General features: G+C 47.8%; 1 protein-coding gene across 1 annotated transcript in view; it reads right to left on the bottom strand.

The window, feature by feature from the left end:
• LOC144507633 (microtubule-associated serine/threonine-protein kinase 1-like) overlaps nucleotides 1-26,013 on the bottom strand; it is a 118,866-nt gene that overhangs the window by 47,265 nt on the left and 45,588 nt on the right. Inside the window, exons 11-15 of the mRNA XM_078234789.1 lie at nucleotides 24,821-24,888; nucleotides 19,335-19,420; nucleotides 12,217-12,425; nucleotides 5,245-5,383; nucleotides 2,533-2,665 (exon numbers count right to left, since the gene is read on the bottom strand). Coding sequence (XP_078090915.1) covers nucleotides 2,533-2,665; nucleotides 5,245-5,383; nucleotides 12,217-12,425; nucleotides 19,335-19,420; nucleotides 24,821-24,888 — 635 coding nt within the window. The remainder of the gene's footprint in view (nucleotides 1-2,532; nucleotides 2,666-5,244; nucleotides 5,384-12,216; nucleotides 12,426-19,334; nucleotides 19,421-24,820; nucleotides 24,889-26,013) is intronic.

The raw sequence follows: 26,013 nt of genomic DNA on the forward strand, positions 1-26,013 counted from the left end.
ATCCGGGTTCACTGATGGCTTTGGGATTCTTCTTCACGTGGTTTTGCACAGCCACATCCCAATTTCCACCACGGAGCCTCCCAAAATTTGAGACAAATTCGCACCAGGGCTGTAGAATCCCTACAGTGCAGAAGGAGACCATTCGGCCCATCGAGTCTGCACTGACCACATTCCCAACCAGGCCCTATCCCCACAATCCCATGCATTTACCCGAGCTAATCCCCCTGACACTAAGGGGCGCACGGCCAATCAGCCTAACCCGCACATCTTTGGACTGTGGGAGGGAACCAGAGCACCCGGAGGAAACCCACGCAGACACGGGGAGAATGTGCAGACTCCACACAGCCAGTGACCCAAGCCGGGAATCGAACCCAGGTCCCTGGCGCTGTGAGGCAGCAGTGCTAACCACTGTGCCACCGTGTCGCCCAGATGATGCTGCCCTATGACTCCCAGTACATACTCTTGCAACTCGGCCAACGTTGTCTACCTGATACGCTGCAAGAAAGGATGTCCCGAGGCATGGCACATTGGGGAAACTATGCAGACGCTGCGACAACGGATGAATGAACACCGCTCGACAATCACCAGGCAAGACTGTTCTCTTCCTGTTGGGGAGCACTTCAGCGGTCACGGGCATTCGGCCTCTGATATTCGGGTAAGCGTTCTCAAAGGCGGCCTTCGCGACACACGACAGCGCAGAGTCGCTGAGCAGAAACTGATAGCCAAGTTCCGCACACACGAGGACGGCCTCAACCGGGATATTGGGTTCATGTCACACTATTTGTAACCCCCACAGTTGCGTGGACCTGCAGAGTTTCACTGGCTGTCTTGTCTGGAGACAATACACATCTTTTTAGCCTGTCTTGATGCTCTCTCCACTCCCATTGTTTTGTTTCTTAAAGACTTGATTAGTTGTAAGTATTCGCATTCCAACCATTATTCATGTAAATTGAGTCTGTGTCTTTATAAGCTCTGTTTGTGAACAGAATTCCCACTCACCTGAAGAAGGGGCTTAGAGCTCCAAAAGCTTGTGTGGCTTTTGCTACCAAATAAACCTGTTGGACTTTAACCTGGTGTTGTTAAACTTCTCCCAGAGAATTCACAGGGATAAGATATTGGAAGGTTTTGTACAGATACTCCCTTCTCAAGTTCCAAACTGAAATAGTTAATAATCACACAAATTTTTATAATCGCATAAACTACAAGCTGATCCTCAGTCACACAGAGGAAGCTATGTGCAAATGACAGGTTTTGATTCAAATAAATCCAGATAAGAGTCAAGCACCATCTAATTGAACATCTGTAGTTCATGTCTGCCCAATAGAGCAAGGAACAATGGAAAGGGAGGTTGAGATACCAGAGATATAGCTATAATTTCTTGATGATATAACGTGCACAAGTTTTTGTTGGACATTATACCCTGATGTATGCATGATGTAACCTTGACTATGATTGGATGGAGATAACTCCTCTACGTCTATTGGTATATGCTAATTACTTGTAATCGAAAATGAGACTTTAATTGCCTCTGTATTTCTGAATTTTTTTCACTCTGAATGATTTCATTTGGAGTCCGATAGCTGTAGTAAATCATCTTGAACCACTCTGTGACTTTGTCTGGTCACTTGAGGGGAATGACAATTTTAAATACAACAAGAAAATCATTATAACAGCCCCAGAACACAATCAGTGAAAGAGGTTGTTGGTGCTGACTACAGGAAGTCAGCAATGTTGTGCCTGAGCTGAGATTAAGACCCTGAGAGCAGAAGTAGGCCATTCAGCCCATCAGGTCTACTCTGCCATCCAATGCAAGCGTGACTGATCTGACATTATAATCCTCGGTAAGAAGTCTCACAACACCAGGTTAAAGTCCGACAGGTTTATTTGGAATCACGAGCTTTCGGAGCGCTGCTCCTTCATCAGGTGAGTGGAGAGGTAGGTTTCACAAACACGGCATATATAGACAAAGACACAATTGCAAGATAATGGCGAGTCTTTTCAGGTAATCAAGGTAATCCGCACGCATGAGGACGGCCTCAACCGGGATCTTGGGTTCATGTCACACTACATGTAACCCCCACCATTTGGCCTGGGGTTGCAAAATCCTACTAACTGTCCAGGCTTGAGACAATTCACTCCTCTTTAACCTGTGATTATCCCTCTCTCCATTCGCACTGTCTGTACCTGTAAAGACTTGATTACCTGAAAAGACTCGCATTCCAACTATTATCTTGCAATTGTGTCTTTGCCTATATATGCCGTGTTTGTGAACTAACCTCCACTCACTTGAAGAAGGAGCAGCACTTCGAAAGCCCGTGATTACAAATAAACCTGTTGGGACTTTAACCTGGTGTTGTGAGACTTCTTACTGTGTCTACCCCCGCTCCAACGCCGGCATCTCCACATCATTATAAGCCTCAACTCCACTTTTCCGCAAGTACTCTTAGCGGGAAATATATTTCATTCTGTAACACTGCAATCTCTCATCTTCACTCAGGCAAAGCAATAAAAACTAGCATTGAATATACTGACCTGCTTGTCCAGGAACTCCCGGGCATCCTTCTCAATGTGACCCTCGTACAGGTTTGTGGTGAGACTCATGAGACCAATCTTAGAGAGGCCAAAGTCGGTTAGCTTAATGTGACCCATCGACGTTATCAAGAGACTGCAAATGAAAAACAAAGAAAGTTACTGAGGGAGAGCCCTCGGTAGCCAGCAGGCAGATGGGTCAGTGTCTCACTAAGTTCTGGTCATGCGCTGAATATCTTGGCAACTCATAGGGGAGGCGATGGCCTAGTGGTATTATTGCTAGACTATTAATCTAGAAACTCAGCTAATGTTCTGGGGACCCGGGTTTGAATCCCGCCACGGTAGATGGTGGATTTTGATTTGATTTATTATTGTCACATGTATTAACATACAATGAAAAGTATTGTTTCTTGCGCGCTATACAGACAAAGCATACCGCTCATAGAGAAGGAATCAAGAGAGTGCAGAATGTAGTGTTACAGTCATAGCGAGGGTGTAGAGAAAGATCAACTTAGTGCGCGGTAGGTCCATTCAAAAGTCTGACAGCAGCAGGGAAGAAGCTGTTCTTGAGTCGGTTGGTACGTGACATCAGACTTTTGTATCTTTTTCCCGATGGAAGAAGGTGGAAGAAAGAATGTCCGGGGTGCGTGGGGTCCTTAATTAGGGAAGGAAATCTGCCGTCCTTACCCGGTCTGGCCTACATGTGACTCCAGAGCCGCAGCAATGTGGTTGGCTCTCAACTGCCCTCGGGCAACTCGGGATGGGCAATAAATGCTGGCCCAGCCAGCGACGCCCATGTCCCGCAAAAGAATAAAAAAGATATGGATTTTTAGGGAAAATGAACAGGTCCTGAGGCCAACAAGCATGGTAATTTTGCCTCTTTCCATATCGGCCAATGAAAATGGTCATTTAATACTGAGAGCAAAACCTGGGGTGGGGTTTTCCAGTTCAGCCACCACCCCAGTCTTCCAGTCCCACTGAATGTCAATGGACTTCTTGCTGGCCTGCCACATCCCCCTATGATGGGTCCTCCTACGGCAGGGCTGGAAAATCCCAACCCGAGTGTCCAGTAGATTTCTCAGATAACTGGGCGGCACGGTGGTTAGCACGGCTGCCTCACAGCGCCAGGCACCCGGGTTCGATTCCCGGCTTGGGTCGCAGTCTGTGCGGAGTCTGCACGTTCTCCCCGTGTCTGTGTGGGTTTCCTCCGGGTGCTCCGGTTTCCTCCCACAGTCCATAAGATGCGCTGGTTAGGTGCATTGGCTGTGCTAAATTCTCCCTCAGTGTACCCGAACAGGTGCCGGAGTGTGGCGACTAGGGGATTTTCACAGTAACTTCATTGCAGTGTTAATGTAAGCCTACTTATGACACTAATAAACAATGGGCACATGGTTAGGGTAGCCAACCCTTGTTGTAGGGATGCCCAGAGGTTCTATTACATGTCTTCTCCAACATCTAGTTACACTGCCTCCCCCACAATCTCTACAACCTTTATAACTGAGGAATAAGAGACAAAAACAAATGAGAAAAACATTTTATTTTGAATGCCTCGTTGATTTTTCCTCTGTTGCTGCTTGTAGTAGTATCCTGGAGATTAATTTTCAATCCCGGGGAGTGAAGCTTCTTCATACACACTGAATATTTCCCGCTAAATAATTGCCCCATCCATGTAAACACTAGCTGGATGGCACTCCAAAAGATGTGAGTCAGACAGGGTAGATGCAGGGAGGATGTTCCCGATGGTGGGGGAGTCCTGAACCAGGGTCATAGTCTGACCATTTAGGACGGAGGTGAGGAGACACTTCTTCACCCAAAGAGTGGTGAGCCTGTGGAATTCATTACCCCAGGAAGTAGCTGATGCCAAAACATTGAATGTATTCAAGAGGCGGCTGGATATAGCACTTGGGGTGAATGGGGTCAAAGGTTATGGGGAGAAAGCACGATTAGGCTATTGAGTTGGACGATCAGCCATGGTCGTGATGAATGGCGGAGCAGGCTCGAGGGGCCGAATGGCCTCCTCCTGATCCTATCTTCTATGTTTCTTTAGCTCATGGGGGGGTCACTGAAAGAGGAAGCTCATTGTTGGGTGAATAACGTTTTAAAAGTTCTTTTTGGAAGTTTTATTTATTAGTGTCACAAGTAGGCTTACATCAACACTGCAATGAAGTTACCGTGAAAATCCCCTAGTCGCCACATTCCGGCGCCTGTTCGGGTACACTGGGGGAGAATTTAGCACGGCCAATGCACCTAATCTGCACGTCTTTCGGACTGTGGGAGGAAACTGGAGCATCCGGCGGAAACCTACGCAGACATGGGGAGAATGTGCAAACTCCACACAGACAGTGACCCAAGCCGGGAATCGAACCCGGGTCCCTGGCGGTGTGAGGCAGCAGTGCTAACCACTGTGCCACTGTGACTGTTAATGTTTGCATGTTCTCCCTGTGTCTGCGTGGGTTTCCTCCGGGTGCTCCGGTTTCTCCCCCACAGTCCAAAGATGTGCAGGTTAGGTTGATTGGCCGTGCTAAATTGCCCCCGAGTGTCTGGGGGGTAAATATGTGAGGTTACGAGGATAGAGACTGGGTGGGATTGTGGTCGGTGCGGGCTCAATGGGCCAAATGGCCTCCTTCTGCACTGTTGGGATTAATTGATTTCATGATTCTGTGATTCGCCTGACCGTAAAATTCACTGTGGCAGGGAAGAGTGATTCAAACTTACTTGTCTGGCTTCAGATCCCGATGGACAATGCCGTAGTTATGTAGATATTCCAAAGCCAAAACAGTTTCAGCAAAATACATCTGGGCCAAATCCACTGGCAACGCCCCAATGTTCTTCAGTAATGTTGCACAGTCACCTCCTACGAAGAGAGAAACAGAAAGAGGATTAAATTACTGCAAGGACAGGTTACCAAGGGATGATCTGCCCAAGTTCCTTTAAGATGATTAAGGGGCATGTACTTAGGAGAGAGAAGCTAGAACATCTGGTAATGACTGGTTAAATTGAGGGCGGCAAAGCAAAAGGGAGGCAGGAGAAAATACGTCAAAGCACTTAAGAAGCATAAGATTTGATAACAACAATAAGATGTTAGTCATTATCAATGATCGTGTAAACTGGATCACCAACACTGCAAAACATGGTACCTAAAGAAGGTAAAGTTTATTTATTAATGTCACAAGTCGGCTTACATTAACACTGCAATCAAGTACTGTGAAAATCCCCTAGTCGCCACACTCCGGCACCTGTTCGGGTACCCTGAGGGAGAATTTAGCACGGCCAATGCACCCTAACCAGCACGTGTTTCGGACTGTGGGAGGAAACCAGAGCACCCAGAGGAAACCCACGCAGACACGGAGAGAACGTGCAGATTCCACACAGGCAGTGACCCAAGTCAGGGATCAAACCCGGGTCCCTGGCGCTGCAAGGCAGCAGTGCTAACCACTGTGCCACCGTGCCGCCCCTGAAGGAAATTGATCGGGTAGATTCCAGCTGCCTTCTCAAGTAGATGAAAAAGATGCAAAGGAATCACTGCCAAAGGAATGGAATATAAAAGTAGGGAAGTAACTGCAGCTGAGCAGGGTCTTGGTGAGACCACATCTGGAATACGGTGTAGCGTTTTAGTCTCCTTATTTTAAAAATTTATAATTGTTTGTTGATTTGATTTGATTTATTATTGTAACATGAATTGGGATACAGTGAAAAGTATTGTTTCTTGCGCGCTATAGAGACAAAGCATACCGTTCATAGAGAAGAAAAGGAGAGAGTGTAGAACGTAGTGTTACAGTCATAGCTAGGGTGTAGAGAAAGATCAACTTAATGCAAGGTAGGTCCATTCAAAAGTCTGACAGCAGCAGGAAAGAAGCTGTTCTTGAGTCGGTTGGTACGTGTCCTCAGACTTTTGTATCTTTTTCCCGACTGAAGAAGGTGGAAGAGAGAATGTCCGGGGTGCGTGGGGTCCTTAATTATGCTGGCTGCGTAGTGTGGACAGAGTCAATGGATGGGAGGCTGGTTTGAGTGATGGACTGGGCTTCGTTCACGACCCTTTGTAGTTTCTTGTGGTTTTGGGCAGAGCAGAAACCATACCAAGCTGTGATACAACCAGAAAGAATGCTTTATGTGGTGCATCTGTAAAAGTTTGTGAGGGTTGTAGTGGACATAACTTTAGAAGCAGTTCAGAGGATGTTCACTGCGATGAAGGGATTTGTCTTATAAAAAAAGGTTGAACAGGTTGGTCCTATACCCATTGCAGTTCAGAAGAATGAAAGATGATCTTAATGATACATACAAGATTCTGAGGGGTCTTGATAGCGTTGATGCCTAGATATTTCTCTTGTGGTGGAAACTAAAACGTGGGGACGATGAGAAGAAACATTTTCTCCCAAAGGGTCATTGGCGTGTGGAATTCTCTTCTCCAGAAGAGCTGGATATTAGAAATGATTCAAGGCAGACAGAGTTAGACAGATTTCTATTAGGCAGGGGAGTCAAGGGTTATGTGGGGGGGGGGTTACATACATGAATAGGATGGGAATAGAGAGATAGGTCCCCGGGAAGCTCAGGGGGGTTTTAGTTCAGACGGGTAGCATGGTCGGTGCAGGCTTGGAGGGCTGAATGGCCTGTTCCTGTGCTGTAATTTTCTTTGTTCTCTTTGTTCAGACAGAAAAGTGAAGCTCAGACCATAACCAGATCGGCCATGCTCTTACTGAATGGTGGAGCAGGCTCGAAGGCCCAGGTTGCCTATTCTTCCTCCTATGTTCCTGTCCCGTTGTACTCTTTTGTAGAAGAGTTATCCCCAGTGTCCTGGCCAATATGTATCCCTTAACCAACATCACTGAAAAACTAATTATCCGGTCATTATTTCCTCTGGTGGAAGGGGGAGGGGTGGGGGAGCCCAGAGCAAGGAGACAGAACCTTAAAATTTGAGCGAAGGTGTTCAGGAAGCACTTCACACAAAGGCTGATGGAAAAGGCTAAGGGATGGCACGGTGGCACAGTGGCTAGCACTGCTGCCTCACAACTCCAGGGACCTGGGTTCAATTCCCGGCTCAGGTCACTGTCTGTGTGGACTCTGCATGTTCTCCCCTGTGTCTGCGTGGGTTTCCTCCGGGTGCTCCGGTTTCCTCCCTCAGTCCAAAGATGTGCGGGTTAGGTGCATTGGCCGTGCTAAATTGCCCCTTAGTGTCGCAGGATCCGTAGGTTAGAGGGATTATCAGGGTAAATATGTGGGGTTATTGCAGGATTGTTGTCGGTGCAGACTCGATGAGCCAAATGGTCTTCTGCACTGTAGGGATTCTACGATTTCTATGAAAAAATGTTGAGTCTTTCAAAACTAAGTTTGATGGATTCTTGTAACGTAAGGAACCTCTAACCAATGTGGTTAGGTGAGATTCAGATCAGCAATAATCTAACTGAACAAGTTGGAGGGGCTCTGAAACGCAAACAGGAAATGCTGGAAAATCTCAGCAGGTCTGACAGCATCTGTGGAGAGAGAATAGAGCCAACGTTTCAGGTCTGGATGATTGTTCATCAGAGGTCATGCAGACCCGAAACGTTGGCTCTATTCTCTCTCCACAGATGCTGTCAGACCTGCTGAGATTTTCCAGCATTTTCTGTTTTTGTTTCAGGTTCCAAAATCCGCAGTATTTTGCCTGTATTTAAGTTGGAGGAGCTGAATGGCCTGAATGACAGAAAAAGTAATTCAGTATCATCCTAACAGTATGGACGTGAAAGTTTGTGACAGAACTTTGCATTGGAAAAACCCCAGAGGCAGGATTCTGAGTGATATCAGTGTTTAATAACTTTGCAGTTTACACTGCCAGTACCTCACACTAATTACATAAACTGCTTGATTACATAAACGAGTTCACAGTTGAATTCTTACTACTTACATAACCCAAAAGATTTATATCACAAAGTGCCTGGGAGGTGGTGGCGGGGGTGGTTGCTGTTTACTTCATTTCCAGTTTTTAAGCTGTAGAGTGAAGTGTATGAGTAAGGTCTGTCGCCCTGCTCTCACACAGTACCACGCGGCCATTAGCACCGGCATGGAGCAGAATCGTTGCACCGGGAACAGGAAACGTGGGCGGCACGGTGGCACAGTACTTAGCACTGCTGCCTCACAGTACCAGGGACCCGGGTTCGATTCCCAGCTTGGGTCACTGCCTGTGTATAGTTTGCACGTTCTCCCCGTGTCTGCGTGGGTTTCCTCCCACAGTCCGAAAGACGTGCTGGTTAGGGTGCATTGACCCGAACAGGTGCTGGAGTGTGGCGACTACGGAATTTCACAGTAACTTCATTCCAGTGTTAATGTAGGCCTTAACTTGTGACTAATAAATAAACTTTAACTTTAGACAGGAGCCGAGACTGTTTTAGGAAAACATCCCTAAGACGGCAGCTTTTAGCTGCATCCTCGGCAAGTAGGGAGGGCTGCAGACCTGACTGGACTCCTGTTAGGTGGCACCTCCAAGCAGTGCCCACCATCTTCTCCCACTACCACCCCACAGTTATGTCAAAAAACTGGATTGACTGGATACTCATTAGCTCCTTCAGCTATCATTGGGAAGCCTCTTAAGGAACCGGACTCTTCCCCCCCCCCCCGCCCCACCCACCCTCTTCCTCATGGGGGGTCAGCAGCCATACCTGACCCTGAACTCACCTTCCTTAATCCGGCCAACATCAGGAATGTACAAGTTAGGTGGATTGGCCATGCTAAGTTGCCCCTTAGTGTCCCGGGATGTGTATGTTAGGGGTATTAGCAGGGTAAATATGTGGGGTTTCGGGGATAGGGCCTGGGTCGGATTGTTGGCGGTGCTGACTCAATGGGCCGAATGGCCTCCTTCCGCACTGTAAGGATCCTATGTTGTCCGGAGACCTGCAGGCTGCCAGCTCCGGAGTTTTCAGGACTTTATCAGCCTCCGTTACTGACCTTGGAATGGCCTGAAAACAACACTCTTAGTGACAGCAAGTCTTAGAATCATAGAGGTTTACAGCATGGAAACAGGCCCTTCAGCCCAACTTGTCCATGCCGCCCTATTTTTAAACCCCTAAGCTAGTCCCAATTGCCCGCATTTGGCCCATATCCCTCTATACCCATCTTACTCATGTAACTGTCTAAATGCTTTTTAAAAGACTAAATTGTACCCGCCTCTACTACTGCCTCTGGCAGCTCGTTCCAGACACTCACCACCCTCTGTGTGAAAAAATTAACCCTCTGGACACTTTTGTATCTCCCCCCTCTCACCTTAAACCTATGCCCTCTAGTTTTAGACTCCCCTACCTTTGGGAAAAGATATTGACTATCTAGCTGATCTGTGCCCCTCATTGTCTTATAGATCTCGATAAGATCATCCCTCAGCCTTCTACGCTCCAAAGAAAAAAGTCCCAGTCTATCCAGCTTCCCCTTATAACTCAAACCATCAAGTCCCGGTAGCATCCTAGTAAACCTCTTCTGCACTCTTTCTAGTTTAATAATATCCTTTCTATAATAGTGACCAGAACTGTACACAGTATTGCAAATGTGGCCTTACCAATGTCTTGTACAACTTCAACAAGACGTCCCAACTCCTGTATTCAATGTTCTGACCAATGAAACCAAGCATGCTGAATGCCTTCTTCACCACTCTGTCCACCTGTGACTCCACTTTCAAGGAGCTATGAACCTGTACCCCTAGATCTCTTTGTTCTGTAACTCTCCCCAATGCCCTACCTAAGTGATGGACATTAATCATGAAACCAACCAATAAGTATTTATTTGGATTGCAGCAGATATCAGTAGCTAAGGTTGGGATTTTCCAGCCTTGCTGTGGTGTGTTGCCCAGTGGCGGATGTCTGTTGACTTTGGCGGAACCAGAAGATCCCGCCAAGGGACAGTCTGGAAAATTAACTCCAATGAAACCTTCAAGGAACTGAAAGAGTGGTTACACAATTCATTTCCACTCAGGAATGCAACTGGATCAATGATAAAAGAGAAGACATTTATATAGCCCTGTTCAAAACAAGAAACTACAAAAGGTCGTGAATGTCGCCCAGTCCCTCACGCAAACCAGCCTCCCATCCATTGACTCTGTCTACACTTCCCGCTGTCTCGGCAAAGCAGCCAGCATAATTAAGGACCCCATGCACCCTGGTCATTCTCTCTTCCACCTTCTTCCGCCAGGAAAAAGATACAAAAGTCTGAGGTCACGTACCAACCGACTCAAGAACAGCTTCTTCCCTGCTGCTGTCAGACTTTTGAATGGACCTACCTCGCACTAAGTTGATCTTTCTCTACACCCTAGCTATGACTGTAACACTACATTCTGCACTCCTTCCTTTCCTTCTCTCTGAATGGTATGCTTTGTCTGTATAGCACGCAAGAAACAATACTTTTCACTGTATACTAATACATGTGACAATAATAAATCAAATCAAATCAAAAAAATCTGGATGACCCATGGTGCTTTGAAACCAATGATGTGACATCGGAAACTCAACTGCCAATTTGCACACAGCAAGATCCCAGAAAGGGCAACGTGATAATGTTTAGATGCCGCGTGTGTTTTTTTCAGTGATGTTAACTGAAGGATAAATTTTGACCAGGGTCACTGGGAAACCTCCCTTGCTCTTTGAAATATGTCCAATGTGAGATTGTGCTAATGTTTGGATGAAAGCTCAAAGTGGGACATCACTGTGTGTTTTCGCCATCTTCGCACTGGGTGGCACAGTGGTTAGCACTGCTGCCTCACAACGCCAGAGACCCACGTTTGATTCCCAGCTTGGGTCACTGTCTGTGCGAAGTCTCCATGTTCTCCCCGTATCTGCGTGGGTTTCCTCCGGGTGCTCCGGTTTCCTCCCACTGAGTGAAAGACGTGCTGGTTGGGGTGCGTTGGCCGTGCTAAATTCTCCCCCAGTGTTACCCGAACAGGCGCCGGAGTGTGGCGATTAGGGGATTTCCAGAGTAACTTCATTGCGGTGTGAATGTAAGCCAACTTGTGACACTAATAAATAAACTTAACACTTAAATAGTCACAGGAGGCTATCTGGCCAGTCGTGTCAATGCTGCCTCACTGTACGAGCAAGGCACCGTGGCACAGTGGTTAGCACTGCTGCCTCACAGAGCCAGGGACCTGGGTTCGATTCCCGGCTTGGGTCACTGTGCGGAGTTTGCACATTCTCCCCGTGTCTGTGTGGGTTTCCTCCGGGTGTTCCGGTTTCCTCCCACAGTCCAAAGGTGTGCGGGTTAGGTTGATTGGTCATGCTAAATTGCCCCTTAGTGTCAGGGGGACTAGCGGGGTACGCTTACTTGTCTCACTAATAAATAAAGCATGTGTGCACTCTGTGGTTGGAATTTTGCCTAGATGGCCTGGAACTCAATTCTAATTCAACACACAATGCAATTTGTGGTTAGTGCTTGGATGGCAATCCATACGTGGACCCATCGGTTAGAAGATTGGGAGGTGAAAGAGGATATTGAACTCATTCATACGCCCAAAATAAATCTATAGTCCCCTCCTCCCCCACAACAGCAACCAAGTGCCTTTTATGTGATTGTAGGTTTCTTTCTGTGTAACGTTCTCACTTCCCCCATTCCGGTGAGAAGTATTTAGCCATTTATTACAATCGCAATTGTTTCAAATGTATTTCAGTCTTTGATCTGTCCGCCCCCACCCGTTCATGCACCTCAGGGATGCCACAGTGGGTTGGAACTCTAATAGCTTACCTTCGACGTATTCCATTACCATGCAGAGATGCCGCCTGGTCTCGAAGGAACAAAACATACTGACGACAAATGGGTTCTCCGCAAAGGTGAGGATGTCCCGCTCCACAAAGGCCTGCTGAATCTGGTTTCGGAGAATCAGGTTCTGTTTGTTTATCTTCTTCATGGCAAATCGCTGCCTCGTCTCTCTGTGCCTTACCAAGTAAACAGCCCTGGAACAAAGCAAGGACCCGTTCACGTCAAATAATACTCTACTGGAAGTCAAATTCTTTGAGTTTGCATCGTCATGGATTCCCTATGGTGTGGCCATTCAGCCCATTGAGTCCACACCGACAACAATCCCACCCAGGGCCCCTCCCCATAACCCCATGCGTTTACCCTGCTAATCCCCCTGAAATTAAGGGGCAATTTAGCATGGCCAATCCACCTATCTTTGGACTGTGGGAGGAAACCGGAGCACCCAGAGGAAACCCACACAGACACAGGGAAAACGTGCAAACTCCACACAGACAGTGACCCGAGGCCGGAATTGAACCCGGGTCCCTGGTGCTGTGAGGCAGCAGTGCTAACCACTGTGCCACCGTAACATTTCTTCTGGGAAAATCCAGAATGGACACAAAATAGGATTGTATACATCAAATAATACTCTCTATTGGAAGTCAAATTGTTTGAGTTTGCATCTTCATAGAATCATAGACTCCCTACGGTGCAGAAGGAGGCCATTTGGCCCTTCAAGTCTGCACCGACAACAATCCCACCCAGGCCCTGTAACCCCATGTATTTACCCTGCTAATCCCTCTGACGCTAAGGGGCAATTTAGCCTTGTCAATGCACCCTAACCAGCACGTCTTTTGGACTGCGGGAGGAAACCAGAGCACCCAGAGGATACCCACGCAGACACGGGGAGAACGTGCAGACTCCGCACAGACAGTGACTCAAGGCGGGAATCGAACCCGGGTCCCTGGCGCTGTGAGGCAGCTGTGCTAACCACTGTGCCACCGTGCTGCCCCTATTTGAAATGTTGTTAAATTAAAACGTGCGCAGGAGCAGGAACAGAGGAACCCCAGGGTTAATATGCATCGACATGGCACTCTTTTAGGGAGTAGTTAGCAAAACATATGGGTTTTGGAAGTAGAGATATTGGCTGGATGTTTACCGTCGCACCCGCCACGGGAATCGGAGCGGGCGAGAGGCGGACAAGGGGAAAGTGCCTTGACCTCGGGTGGGATTTTGCGGTTTCGGAACGAGCGAGGTCATAAAATCCCACCCATTGAGCGCAAATTCCGGGAATCAATGCCTGAATCTATATAAAGCTGTTATTGGGCCTTAATTAGTGCTCTGCATCCAGCTTTGGAAAGATGTGAGGTCACTTCAGAGGAAATTTAGCAGAAAGGTTCCAGGGTTGAGGGATTTTAGCTACAGGATGTGGTTGTGGAAGTTAGGGTTGTTCTCCTTCGAGCAGAGATTACGGGGAGAGTTTACAGAAGTATACAAGATTGTGACAGACTTAGACAAAGAAAAGCTGTTCCTATTGGCCGACAGAACAAGGGCGAGGGACATGGGTTTAAGGTTTGGACAGGAGAAGCAGGTAGGAATACTACTTTATACAGAGAGTGGGGCGGCACGGTGGCATAGTGGTTAGCACCGCTGCCTCACAGCGCCAGGGACCCAGGTTCGATTCCCAGCTTGGGTCACTGTCTATGTGGAGTTTGCACATTCTCCCCGTGTCTGCGTGGGTTTCCTCCGGATGCTCTGGTGTCCTCCCACAGTCCAAAGATGTGCGGGTTAGGTGGATTGGTCATGCTAAATTGCAAATGCATAGGGTTATGGGAATAGGGCCTGGGTTGGATTGTGGTCGGTGCAGACTCGATGGGACGAATGGCCTCCTGCTGCACTGATTCTATGACCCTGACCTCTCGGCCTACGAGGGTGATAGAAGCAGAGACAATCAATGATTTCAAAAGGAAATTAACTGCACACTTGAGGGAAACATACTAACAGGTACTACAGAGGATAGAGGCAGCAGTGCTAACCACTGTGCCACCGTGATGCCCTTTGTCTACCTTTGTCCCATATCCCCTGATAACAGTGCCCAACAAAAATTGATTGGGACCTTGAAACTGTCAATTGTCCTCGAACCATCCGCAGGGACTGAGTAGATTACCCTGCAGAGAGCTGGCATGAGTTTGAAGGGCCAAATGGCCTCATTTAATATTGAACCATCCGCAGGGACTGAGTAGATTACCCTGCAGAGAGCTAGCATGAGTTTGAAGGGCCAAATGGCCTCATTTAATATTGAGCCATCCGCAGGGACTGAGTAGATTACCCTGCAGAGAGCTAGCATGAGTTTGAAGGGCCAAATGGCCTCATTTAATATTGAACCATTCGCAGGGACTGAGTAGATTACCCTGCAGAGAGCTAGCATGAGTTTGAAGGGCCAAATGGCCTCATTTAATATTGAACCATCCGCAGGGACGGAGTAGATTACCCTGCAGAGAGCTAGCATGAGTTTGAAGGGCCAAATGGCCTCATTTAATATTGTAATGACTATATTACTCATTTTTTTGCCTAGTGCCTGTGTTCTGTCCACTTGTATCCATCAAAGTTCCTCTCAATGCACAGTAGACCACCACTCGTTAACATGGGATGAAATCAGAAAAGAGCTTTCTGCGCAACAGGCAGTGAAAATTGGGAACAGGTTCCCCCCCCGAAAGCCTGCGGATGGTTCGAGGACAATTGACAGTTTCAAGGTCCCAATCAATTTCTGTTGGGCACTGTTATCAGGGGATATGGGACAAAGGTAGACAAAGGGTGTCACGGTGGCACAGTGGGTGAGCGCTGCTGCCTCACAGCGCCAGGGACCCGGGTTCGATTCCCGGCTTGGGTCACTGTCTGTGTGGAGTTTGCACATTCTCCCCATGTCTGCGTGGGTTTCCTCCGGGTGCTCCGGTTTCCTCCCACAGTCCAAAGATGTGTGGGTTAGGTGGATTGGCCGTGCTAAATTCTCCTTCAGTGTACCCGAACAGGCACCGGAGTGTGGCGATTTTCACAGTAACTTCATTGCGGTGTTAATGTAAGCCTACTTGTGACAAATAAATGAACATTCGTTTAAATGGAATCGAGGCGCAGGTTGGCTAGGATCTGATTGTTATTTTATTCATTCATGGGACATGGGCGTCGCTGGCTGGGCCAGCATTTATTGCCCATCCCTAGTTGCCCGAGGGCAGTTGAGAGTCAACCACATTGCTGTGGCTCTGGAGTCACATGTAGGCCAGACCAGGTAAGGACGGCAGATTTCCTTCCCTAAAGGGACGTTAGTGAACCAGGTGGGTTTTTCTGACAATCGACAATGTTTTGTTGGAGAGATTGACTAGGTTAGGATTGTTTTCATTGGAGTTCAGGTCGTCAAAGTTTCGGTAGGGGAACATGTGGCAAATAGTGACCATAACTTTGTTAACTTTAGGATAGTAATGGACAAGGATGAGTGCTGTCCTACAGGCAGGGTGCTAAATTGGGGGAAGACTGACTATAGCCGGATTAGGCAGGAATTGGTGGATGTTGATTGGGAGAGGATGTTCGAGGGTAAGTCCGCGTCTGGCATGTGGGAGTCTTTTAAGGAACTATTGATAAGGCTGCAGGATAGGCATGTGCCTGTAAAAAGGAAAGATAGGAAAGGTAGGATTCGAGAGCCGTGGATAACCAGGGAAATTGAGGATCTGATTAAAATGAAAAGGGAGGCGTACGTTAAGTCCAGGCAACTGAAAACAGATGGAGCTCTGGAGGAATACAGAGAGAATAGGAAAGATCTCAAACGGGGAGTTAGAAGGGCAAAAAGAGGTCACGAGATGTTCTTGGCAGGCAGGATTAAGGAGAATCCTAAGGCATTCTATTCATACGTTAGGAACAAAAGAGTTGTCAGGGAGAAAATCGGACCTCTCAGGGACAAAGGAGGGGAATTATGCTTAGAACCCAAGGGAATAGGGGAGATCCTAAATGAATACGTTGCATCGGTATTCACGAAGGAGAGGGGCGTGTTAACCGGGAGTGTCTCGGAGGGAGGTGTTGACCCGTTAGAGAAAATCTCCATTACAAGAGAGGAAGTGTTAGGTTTTTTAGGGAACATTGAAACTGACAAAGCCCCAGGGCCTGATGGCATCTATCCTCGACTGCTCAGGGAGACGAGAGATGAAATTGCTGGGCCTCTGACGGAAATCTTTGTCGCTTCTTTGGACACGGGTGAGGTCCCTGAGGGTTGGAGGATAGCGAATGTGGTCCCGTTGTTTAAGAAGGGTAGCAGGGATAACCCAGGAAATTATAGGCCGGTGAGCTTGACGTCCGTGGTAGGGAAGTTGTTGGAGAGGATTCTTAGAAACAGGATGTATGTGCATTTAGAACGAAACAATCTCATTAGTGACAGACAGCATGGTTTTGTAAGAGGGAGGTCGTGCCTTACAAATTTGGTGGAGTTTTTTGAGGAAGTGACAAAAACGGTTGATGAAGGAAGGGCCGTGGATGTCGTCTATATGGATTTCAGTAAGGCACTTGACAAAGTCCCACATGGCAGGTTGGTTAAGAAGGTTAAGGCTCATGGGATACAAGGAGAAGTTAGATGGGTGGAGAACTGGCTTGGCCATAGGAGACAGAGGGTAGTGGTCGAAGGGTCTTTTTCCGGCTGGAGGTCTGTGACCAGTGGTGTTCCGCAGGGCTCTGTACTGGGACCTCTGCTATTTGTGACATATATAAATGATTTGGAAAAAGGTGTAACTGGTGTAATCAGCAAGTTTGCGGATGACACGAAGATGGCTGGAATTGCGGATAGCGAAGAGCATTGTCGGGCAATACAGCAGGATATAGATAGGCTGGAAAATTGGGCGGAGAGGTGGCAGATGGAGTTTAATCCGGATAAATGCGAAGTGATGCATTTTGGAAGAAATAATGTAGGGAGGAGTTATACAATAAATGGCAGAGTCATCAGGAGTATAGAAACACAGAGGGACCTAGGTGTGCAAGTCCACAAATCCTTGAAGGTGGCAACACAGGTGGAGAAGGTGGTGAAGAAGGCATATGGTATGCTTGCCTTTATAGGACGGGGTATAGAGTATAAAAGCTGGAGTCTGATGATGCAGCTGTATAGAACGCTGGTTAGGCCACATTTGGAGTACTGCGTCCAGTTCTGGTCGCCGCACTACCAGAAGGACGTGGAGGCATTGGAGAGAGTGCAGAGAAGGTTTACCAGGATGTTGCCTGGTATGGAGGGTCTTAGCTATGAGGAGAGATTGGGTAGACTGGGGTTGTTCTCCTTGGAAAGACGGAGAATGAGGGGAGATCTAATAGAGGTATACAAGATTATGAAGGGTATAGATAGGGTGAACAGTGGGAAGCTTTTTCCCAGGTCGGAGGTGACGATCACGAGGGGTCACGGGCTCAAGCTGAGAGGGGCAAAGTATAACTCAGACATCAGAGGGACGTTTTTTACACAGAGGGTGGTGGGGGCCTGGAATGCGCTGCCAAGTAAGGTGGTGGAGGCAGGCACGCTGACATCGTTTAAGACTTACCTGGATAGTCACATGAGCAGCCTGGGAATGGAGGGATACAAACGATTGGTCTAGTTGGACCAAGGAGCGGCACAGGCTTGGAGGGCCGAAGGGCCTGTTTCCTGTGCTGTACTGTTCTTTGTTCTTTGTTCTTTGAATGAGGGGGGGATCTCATAGAGACGTATAAAATTCTAACAGGACTAGACAGGGTTGATGCAGGGAGGATGTTCCTGATGGTGGGGGAATCCAGAACCAGGGTTTACAGTCTGAGGATTCAGGGTAGACCATTTAGGATGGAGGTGAGGAGACATTTCTTCACCCAAAGAGTGATGAGCTGGTGGAATTCATTACCTCAGGAAGTAGTTAATAGAATCCCTACAGTGCAGAAGGAGGCCATTCGGCCCATCGTGTCTGCACCAACCACAATCCCACCCAGGCCCTATCCCCATAATCCCATGCATTTCCCCTAGCTAGTCCCCCTGTGACTAAGGGGCAACTTTAGCACGGCCAATTCACCTAACCCGCACATTGTCGGACTGCGGGAGGAAACCGAAGCACCCGGAGGAAATCCACGCAGACACGGGGAGAATGTGCAAACTCTGCTCAGACAGTGACCCAAGCCGGGAATCGAACCCGGGTCCCTGGTGCTGTGAGGCAGCAGTGCTAACCACTGTGCCACCGTGCTACCCGTTGATGCCAAAACATTGAATGTATCCAAGAGGCGGCTGGATATAGCACTTGGGGTGAACGGGATCAAAGGTTATGGGGAGAAAGCAGGATTAGGCTATTGAGTTGGACGATCAGGTGATGAATAGCGAAGCAGGCTCGAAGGGCCAAATGGCCTCCTCCTATCTTCTATGTTTCACAGTCATCAGTAGATTCTTAGTTCCAGATGTTATTTTTTTTTTATTGAATGGCAGGACCAGCCTTGATGGGCTGAATGGCCTCCCTCTTGTCCAATGGTGCCTGCAATGGCTCTCAGTGCTGCTGATTGTTCAGCAATTCTTACTGGTCTCTGTCTGCAGCTTAATCGCTAGACTTGGCAAAGAATAATTGGATCCTTGCATCGAGTATTCCCATTCCATTCCAGGATAGATTGGAAGCCATGCACTCATATTACAAATTCTAACCCTCAACTCATCAAAGGAAAGAATCATTCGCCATCTGTTCCAACTGCACACAAACCAAGTCCCATACGTAACGGAGCAGCACTCGGCTCCGCTTCATCCTTCCATCTGTCTGAAAGGAATTCCGACTCCAATACGGCATCGCCAGCCCTCCAGGAGCCTCCAGGATTGCAAATTAACCTGGAATTTGAAAATCTGGGAGATTAAACTATTGTGCACCGTCTTCATTCGACCGTTTCATTCATTCAGTTGTCAAAATATTTGAGGGGGGACGGTGGTTTGGCAGGACAGGTTCGGGCGATGAAATCTCCAGGAACATGGCCAACCAGAGTTGGCAACCGTACCCCCATCACCCAATTTCCACAGTCATGTATTGCTTACCCGATTAGAAGATCTATCTCAGGAAGTTAGCTACAATAAAGCATCCGCACCGTACAAATTCATGCGCATTCCCACTTACCCGTAGGCCCCGTTGCTTATTAGTTTGATGGTGTCAAAGTCTTCTTCAGATGGTGCCTTTGTGGGTTTACCAGAAGTTCCACGGCCCTGGGACAAGCCAAACATGTCAGTTAGAGTGGGATTTCCAATTACCTGTATTTATATGTGCTTCAGGGATCATAGAATCATACAGCACGGAAGAGGCCCTTCGGCCCATCGGGTCTGCACCGTCACATTAGAAACACCTGACCTCCCACCTAATCCCATCTGCCCACACTTGGCCCATAGCCCTGAATGTTATGATGCGCCAAGTGCTCATCCAGATACTTTTTAAAGGATGTGAGGCATCCCGCCTCCACCACCCTCCCAGGCAGCGCATTCCAGACCATCACCACCCTCTGGGTAAAAAGGATTTTCCTCACATCCCCCCTAAACCTCGTGCCCCTCACCTTGAGCCTATCTCCCCTCATGACTGATTCTTCAACTAAGGGGAACAGCTGCTCCTTATCCACTCTGTCCATGCCCCTCATAATCTTGTACACCTTGATCAGGTCGCCCCTCAGTCTTCTCTGCTCCAACAAAAACAATCCAAGCCTATCCAACCTCTCTTCATAACTTACATGCTCCATCCCAGGCAGCATCCTGGTGAATCTCCTCTGCACCCCCTCCAGTGCAATCACGTCCTTCCTATAATGTGGCGACCAGGACTGCACACAGTGCTCCAGCTGTGGCCTCACCAAAGTTCTACACAACTCCATCATGACTTCCCTGCTTTTGTAATCGATGCCGTAATCAAAATATTTGACATCAGGCCAGAGGAGGGTGTTTGAAGGGGAGAGGACTTGCTGAAACAGATGGTTTCAAGTTTATTTATTAGTGTCACATTAGGCTTACATTAACACTGCAATAAAGTTATTGTGAAAATCCCCGAGTCGCCACATTTCGGCGCCTGTTCGGGTACACTGAGGGAGAATTTAGCACGGCCAATGCACTTAACCAGTACATCTTTCGATCTGTGGGAGTGTGGACGAACAGAGGGATCTGGGTGTCCATGTGCATAGATCCCTGAAAGTTGGCACCCAGGTTGATAGGGTTGTTAAGAAGGCGTACGGTGTGTTAGCTTTTATTGATAGAGGGATTGAGTTTCGGAGCCAGGAGGTCATGCTGCAACTGTACAAAACTCTGGTGTGGCCGCATTTGGAGTATTGCGTACAGTTCTGGTCACCATATTATAGGAAAGATGTGGAAGTGTTGGAAAGGGTGCAGAAGAGATTTACCAGGATGTTGCCTGGTATGGTGGGAAAACCGTATGAGGAAAGGCTGAGGGGCCTGAGGTTGTTTTCGTTAGAGAGAAGAAGGTTAAGAGGTGACTTAATAGAGGCATACAAGATGATCAGAGGATTAGATAGGGTGGATAGTGAGAGCCTTTTTCCTCGGATGGTGTTGGCTAGCACGAGGGGACATAGCTTTAAATTGAGGGGTGAGAGATATAGGACAGATGTTAGAGGTAGGTCCTTTACTCAGAGAGTAGTAAGGGCGTGGAATGCCCTGCCTGCAGCAGTGGTGGACTCGTCAACGTTGAGAGCGTTCAAGTGGTTATTGGATAAACATATGGATGATATTGGAATAGTGTAGATTAGAGGGGCTTTAGATTGGTACCACTGGTCGGTGCAACATCGAGGGCCGAAGGGCCTGTACTGCGCTGTAATGTTCTATGTTCTATGAAACTGGAGCACCCGGAGGAAACCCACGCAGACACGGGGAGAACGTGCAGACTCCACACAGACAGTGACCCAAGTCGGGAATCGAACCTGGGTCCCTGGCACTGTGAGGCAGCCGTGCTAACCACTGTGCCACCAGGGAGCGAAGTGGAGAAGTAGAGTAACGCAGACAGCTGAAGGCACAAGCACTGATGGTGGGGGTGAATGGGAGAGTACGGGAGTGGGGTGGCAGGGGAGGGGGGGCAATAGGAATGAGAATTGTGGGAAAGTTATAGCACTGGAACAAGATTTAAACGTGACACTGAGAGGTTTTGGATGGAGATATTAATTGGGGGCCAATGTAGGTTACTGACAGCTGAGCGGGTCAGGATAAAATACAGGGAGTAGAGCTTTGGATGTGTTAAAGTTCAGGGAGACTTTCAGATGGCTGAGCACTAGATTTACAGAATGTGGAGCAGTGTGACACCCGGAAACACAGGAATATTCTGAGTTTATGACCAGGCACCCTCACTCCTCTGTAACCTGCTGCATGATGCACGACTACCTGCATCTTAGCTTATCATCAGTGGTGAATTAAAGCAATGCCCACTCTGTTCATGCGCTCTAGACAAGGAGTCTGGTGGAAAGGGAGCCAGGGGCGGAAAGGTGGCACAGTGGTTAGCACTGCTGCCTCACAGCGCCAGGAAGCTGGGTTCGATTCCGGCCTCGGGTCATTGTCTGTGTGGAGTTTGTGCCTTCTCCCCGTGTCTGCGTGGGTTTCCTCCGGGTGCTCCGGTTTCCTCCCACGGTCCAAAGATCTGAGGGTTAGGTTGATTGGCCGTGCTGAATTGCCCCTTAGTGTCAGGGGGACGAGCTAGGATAAATATGTGGGGTTACGGGGATAGGACCTGGGTGGGATTGTGGTCGGTGCAGACTCGATGGGCCAAATGGCCTCCTTCTGCACTGTAGGGATTCTATGATTCTATGAAGATCGGTGGCACAGTGGTTAGCACTGCTACCTCACAGCGCTGGGGACCCGGGTTCGATTCCCGACTTGGGTCACTGTGCAGAATCTGCACATTCTCCCCGTGTCTGCGTGGGTTTCCTCCGGGTGCTCCGGTTTCTTCCCATTCCGAAAGACGTACTGGTTAGGGTGCATTGGCCGTGCTAAATTCTCCCTCAGTGTACCCGAACAGGCGCCGGAGTGTGGCGACTGGGGGATTTTCACAATAACTTCACTGCAGTGTTAATGTAAGCCTACTGGTGACATTAATAAATAAATACAATACTTGTTAAAATGTTAAATCTACACTGAAGACTGATTAACGTCCCTGGATGTAGAACAGTTTTACTCCCTGCATCGGATGCTCCCTGGTCAGGTTTAGCATCGCCACCCCTCCAACTGACTCAAACCCTTTCACAATGAATTTGGAAGTGAGTTTCCATTATACTTGCGTGACATTTTCATTACAGCATCATCCACCCTTGTCACCACACTGCACAGGCGACTGCATTCAGCCATGTTCTCTCCCTGCAGCTGGAAAAACAGTCCTTTGCCAAAAAATAAACTGGGCTATATGTGCTGGAGCTGAGAAGGAAACTTTCTAAGACACTACCATAAGACAATAACATATAGGAGCAGAATTAGGCTATTCGGTCCATTGGGTCTGCTCCGCCATTCAATCATGGCTGATATATCTTTCAGCCCCATTCTCCTGCCTTCTCCCCGTAATCATAGAATCGCACAGTGCAGGAGGAGGCCATTCAGCCCTTCGAGTTTGCACTGATCACAATCCCACCCAGGACCAATCCCCATAACCCCATGCATTTAGCCTAGCTAATCCCCCTGACACAAAGGGGAAATTTAGCATGGCCAATCCACCTAACCTGCACATCTTTGGACTGTGGGAGGAAACCGGAGCACCCGGAGGAAACCTATGCAGAAGCGGGGACAATGTGCAAACTCCACACAGACAGTCACCCAAGTCAGGAATCGAACCTGGGTCCCTGTGAGGAAGCAGTGCTAACCCACTGTGCCACCATGTCGCCCAAATCCTTGATCCCCTTATTGGTCAAGAACCTACCTTCTCTGTCTTAAAGACACTCAATGACCTGGCCTCCACAGCTCTCTGAGTTCCACAGATTCACCACCCTCTGGTTGAAGAAATTCCTCCTCATCTCAGTTTTAAAGGAGCGACTCTGAGGTTGTGCTCTCGAATTCTAGTCTCCCCCACTAGTGGAAACATCCCCTCCACGTCCACTCTATCCAGGCCTCTCAGTATTCTATAAGTTTCAATTAAATGCCCCCCTCATCCTTCTAAACTCCATCGAGTATAGGCCCAGACTCCTCAACCGCTCCTCATATGACAAACCCTTCATTCCTGGGATCATTCTTGTGAACCTCCTCTGGACCCCTTCCAAGGCCAACACATCCTTCCTTAGGTATGGGGCGCAAAACTGCTCATAATATTCCAAATCAGGTCTGTCCAGAGCCTTACACAGCCTCAGCAGTGCATCCCTGCACTTGTATTCTATGGTGCTCTTGGGCACTACAATGGTAGAGAAAGAGAGAGGCAGGGAAGAGAAGCACAGAGATAGCAAGGAACAGGGAAGGAATACAGTACAGAGAGAGAGAGAGAGAAAGAGAGAGAGAGACAAAGCCCTCGCACACCATCGGTTATAACAACATTGCAGTCACAAAGAACAATACAGCACAGGAACAGGCCCTTCGGCCCTCCAAGCCTGCGTCCATCACATTTACCTATCCCAACCAACTGTTTATATCCCTCTATTCCCCATTTGTTCATATGTCTATCAAAATAAGTCTTAAATGTCGCTAATGTATCTGCCTCGACCACCTCACTTGGCAGTGCATTCCAGGCCCCCACCACCCTCTGTGTAAAAAAACTTCCCCCCGCACATCTCCACTGAACCTTTCCCCCCTTATCTTGAACTTGTGCCCCCTTGTAATTGTCATTTCTGCCCCTGGGAAAAAGCTTCCAACTATTCACCCTATCCATACCCCTCATAATTTTATAAACTTCTATCTGGTCGCCCCTCAGCCTCCGTCTTTCCAGGGAGAACAATCCCAGTTTATTCAATCTCTCCTCATAGCCAATACCCTCCGTACCCGGCAACATCCTGGTAAACCTTTTCTGCAACAAGCATTCCACAGCCATGTAATCGGGGAGCTGGAGGGACAAGATCGTCTGAGACTCACGTTCGCCAAGGGCGATTGTAAAGTTTTGTTAGAGTTAGCAGGAGGTCAGATGGACCATACGTACAAAGGCACTGGAGTCTGAGATTCTTTAGGTAATTAGTCATAGTTCTCAAGGGTCCATAGCCATCTCTCTTCGTTAGAGAGAGAGAGAGAGACAATTGGCTATAAATAACTTGGGAGGCATCACTCTGCAAGCACAGGGGCAAGGCCGCGAAGAACTACTGTCAACTCTGGAATGTAACCCAAACAGAAAAGCAGAAATCCTGCAGACACTGAAAATCTGAAATAAAAACAGAAAATGATCGAAATACTCAGCAGGTCTGGCAGCATCTGTGGAGTTGATGTTTCAGGTTGATGACCTTACATCAGAATTGATGAAAGCCCATCGACCTGTACCGTTAACCCTGCTTCTCTATCTGGCCAGACCGGCCAGAGCTGCTGAACATTAACCACCCGGCCACATCACACGTCGACAACACAGATCTCCGCATCAGAAAGAGAAAACAGGAGAAAAAAAAGACCTTTCAAAGACCAAAGGCAAACGGAACAAAAGGAAACACGGTTAAGATTCTAGTTGAAGTGACTCACATCTATCAAGTCGACCAGTTCTTGGGTGTTGAGGCTTGGACTGTCGTAGGTGTCCAGATGGGCCATTTCTGCTTGCAAGAATACAGGAATAAGTAACATAGCATTAATAGGCCTTTCCCAGGACGGATTTGAAAGCTTTACTTCCTAACACAGTGTTATTGCAGCTGCGGTGTGCAAAGACTGGCGGACATATTTGTTTTTATTCGTTGATGAGATGTGGGCATCACTGGGCCAGTATTTATTGCCCATTAAGAGTCCACCACATTGCTGAGGATCTAGAGTCACGCGTAGGCCAGACCAGGTAAAGAGATGACAAGAAACTACAAAAGGTTGTGAAGGTAGCCCAATCCATTATGCAAACCAGCCTCCCATCCACTGACTCCATCTACACTTTCCACTGCCTCAGCAAAGCAGCCAGCATAATTAAGGACCCCACGCACCCCAGGACATTCTCTCTTCCACCTTCTTCCATCGGGAAAAAGATACAAAAGTCTGAGGCCGCGTACCAACCGACTCGAGAACAGCTTCTTCCCTGCTGCTGTCAGACTTTTGAATGGACCTACCTCACATTAAGTTGATCTTTCTCTACACCCTAGCTATGACTGTAACGCTACATTCTGCACTCTCTCCTTTCCTTCTCTATGAACGGTATGCTTTGTCTGTATAGCGCGCAAGAAACAATACTTTTCACTGTATACCAATGCATGTGACAATAATAAATCAAATCAAATTAAAAGATTTCCTTCCCTAAAGGACATTAATTATTAGAATGTAACCAATTATAACATTGGATCTGCTATAATGTAATCAACGGTAACATGCTGTGAGGGTCAGCTGATCCGGTAGACATTGTAACCAATGATAAAATGATGTGGTGATCAGCTGACCCAATATAAATAAAAGGCAGATGGGAATTGTGGGGTGCTTGAATGGCCCAGGGTGTGGCCTTAAGTGTTGGAGTAATGAAGTTTCTTTATTAAACCTTTTTCTTTGGATTTACTTTCTGAAGTAAGTTCTTTTTATTGCTTGCAACTGATGAAGTCCTTCTGCTGGATGAACATAAGTGAACCAGATGGGTTGTTAACGACAATTGATTCATGGTCATCTTTAGACTAATAATTCCAAATTTTTATTGAATTCAAATTTCACCATCTGCCATGGTGGGATTCAAACCCAGGTCAACAGAGTATTAC

The sequence above is a fragment of the Mustelus asterias genome, chromosome 19 (assembly GCF_964213995.1).
Source record: "Mustelus asterias chromosome 19, sMusAst1.hap1.1, whole genome shotgun sequence".
Classification (NCBI taxonomy): Eukaryota; Metazoa; Chordata; class Chondrichthyes; order Carcharhiniformes; family Triakidae; genus Mustelus; species Mustelus asterias.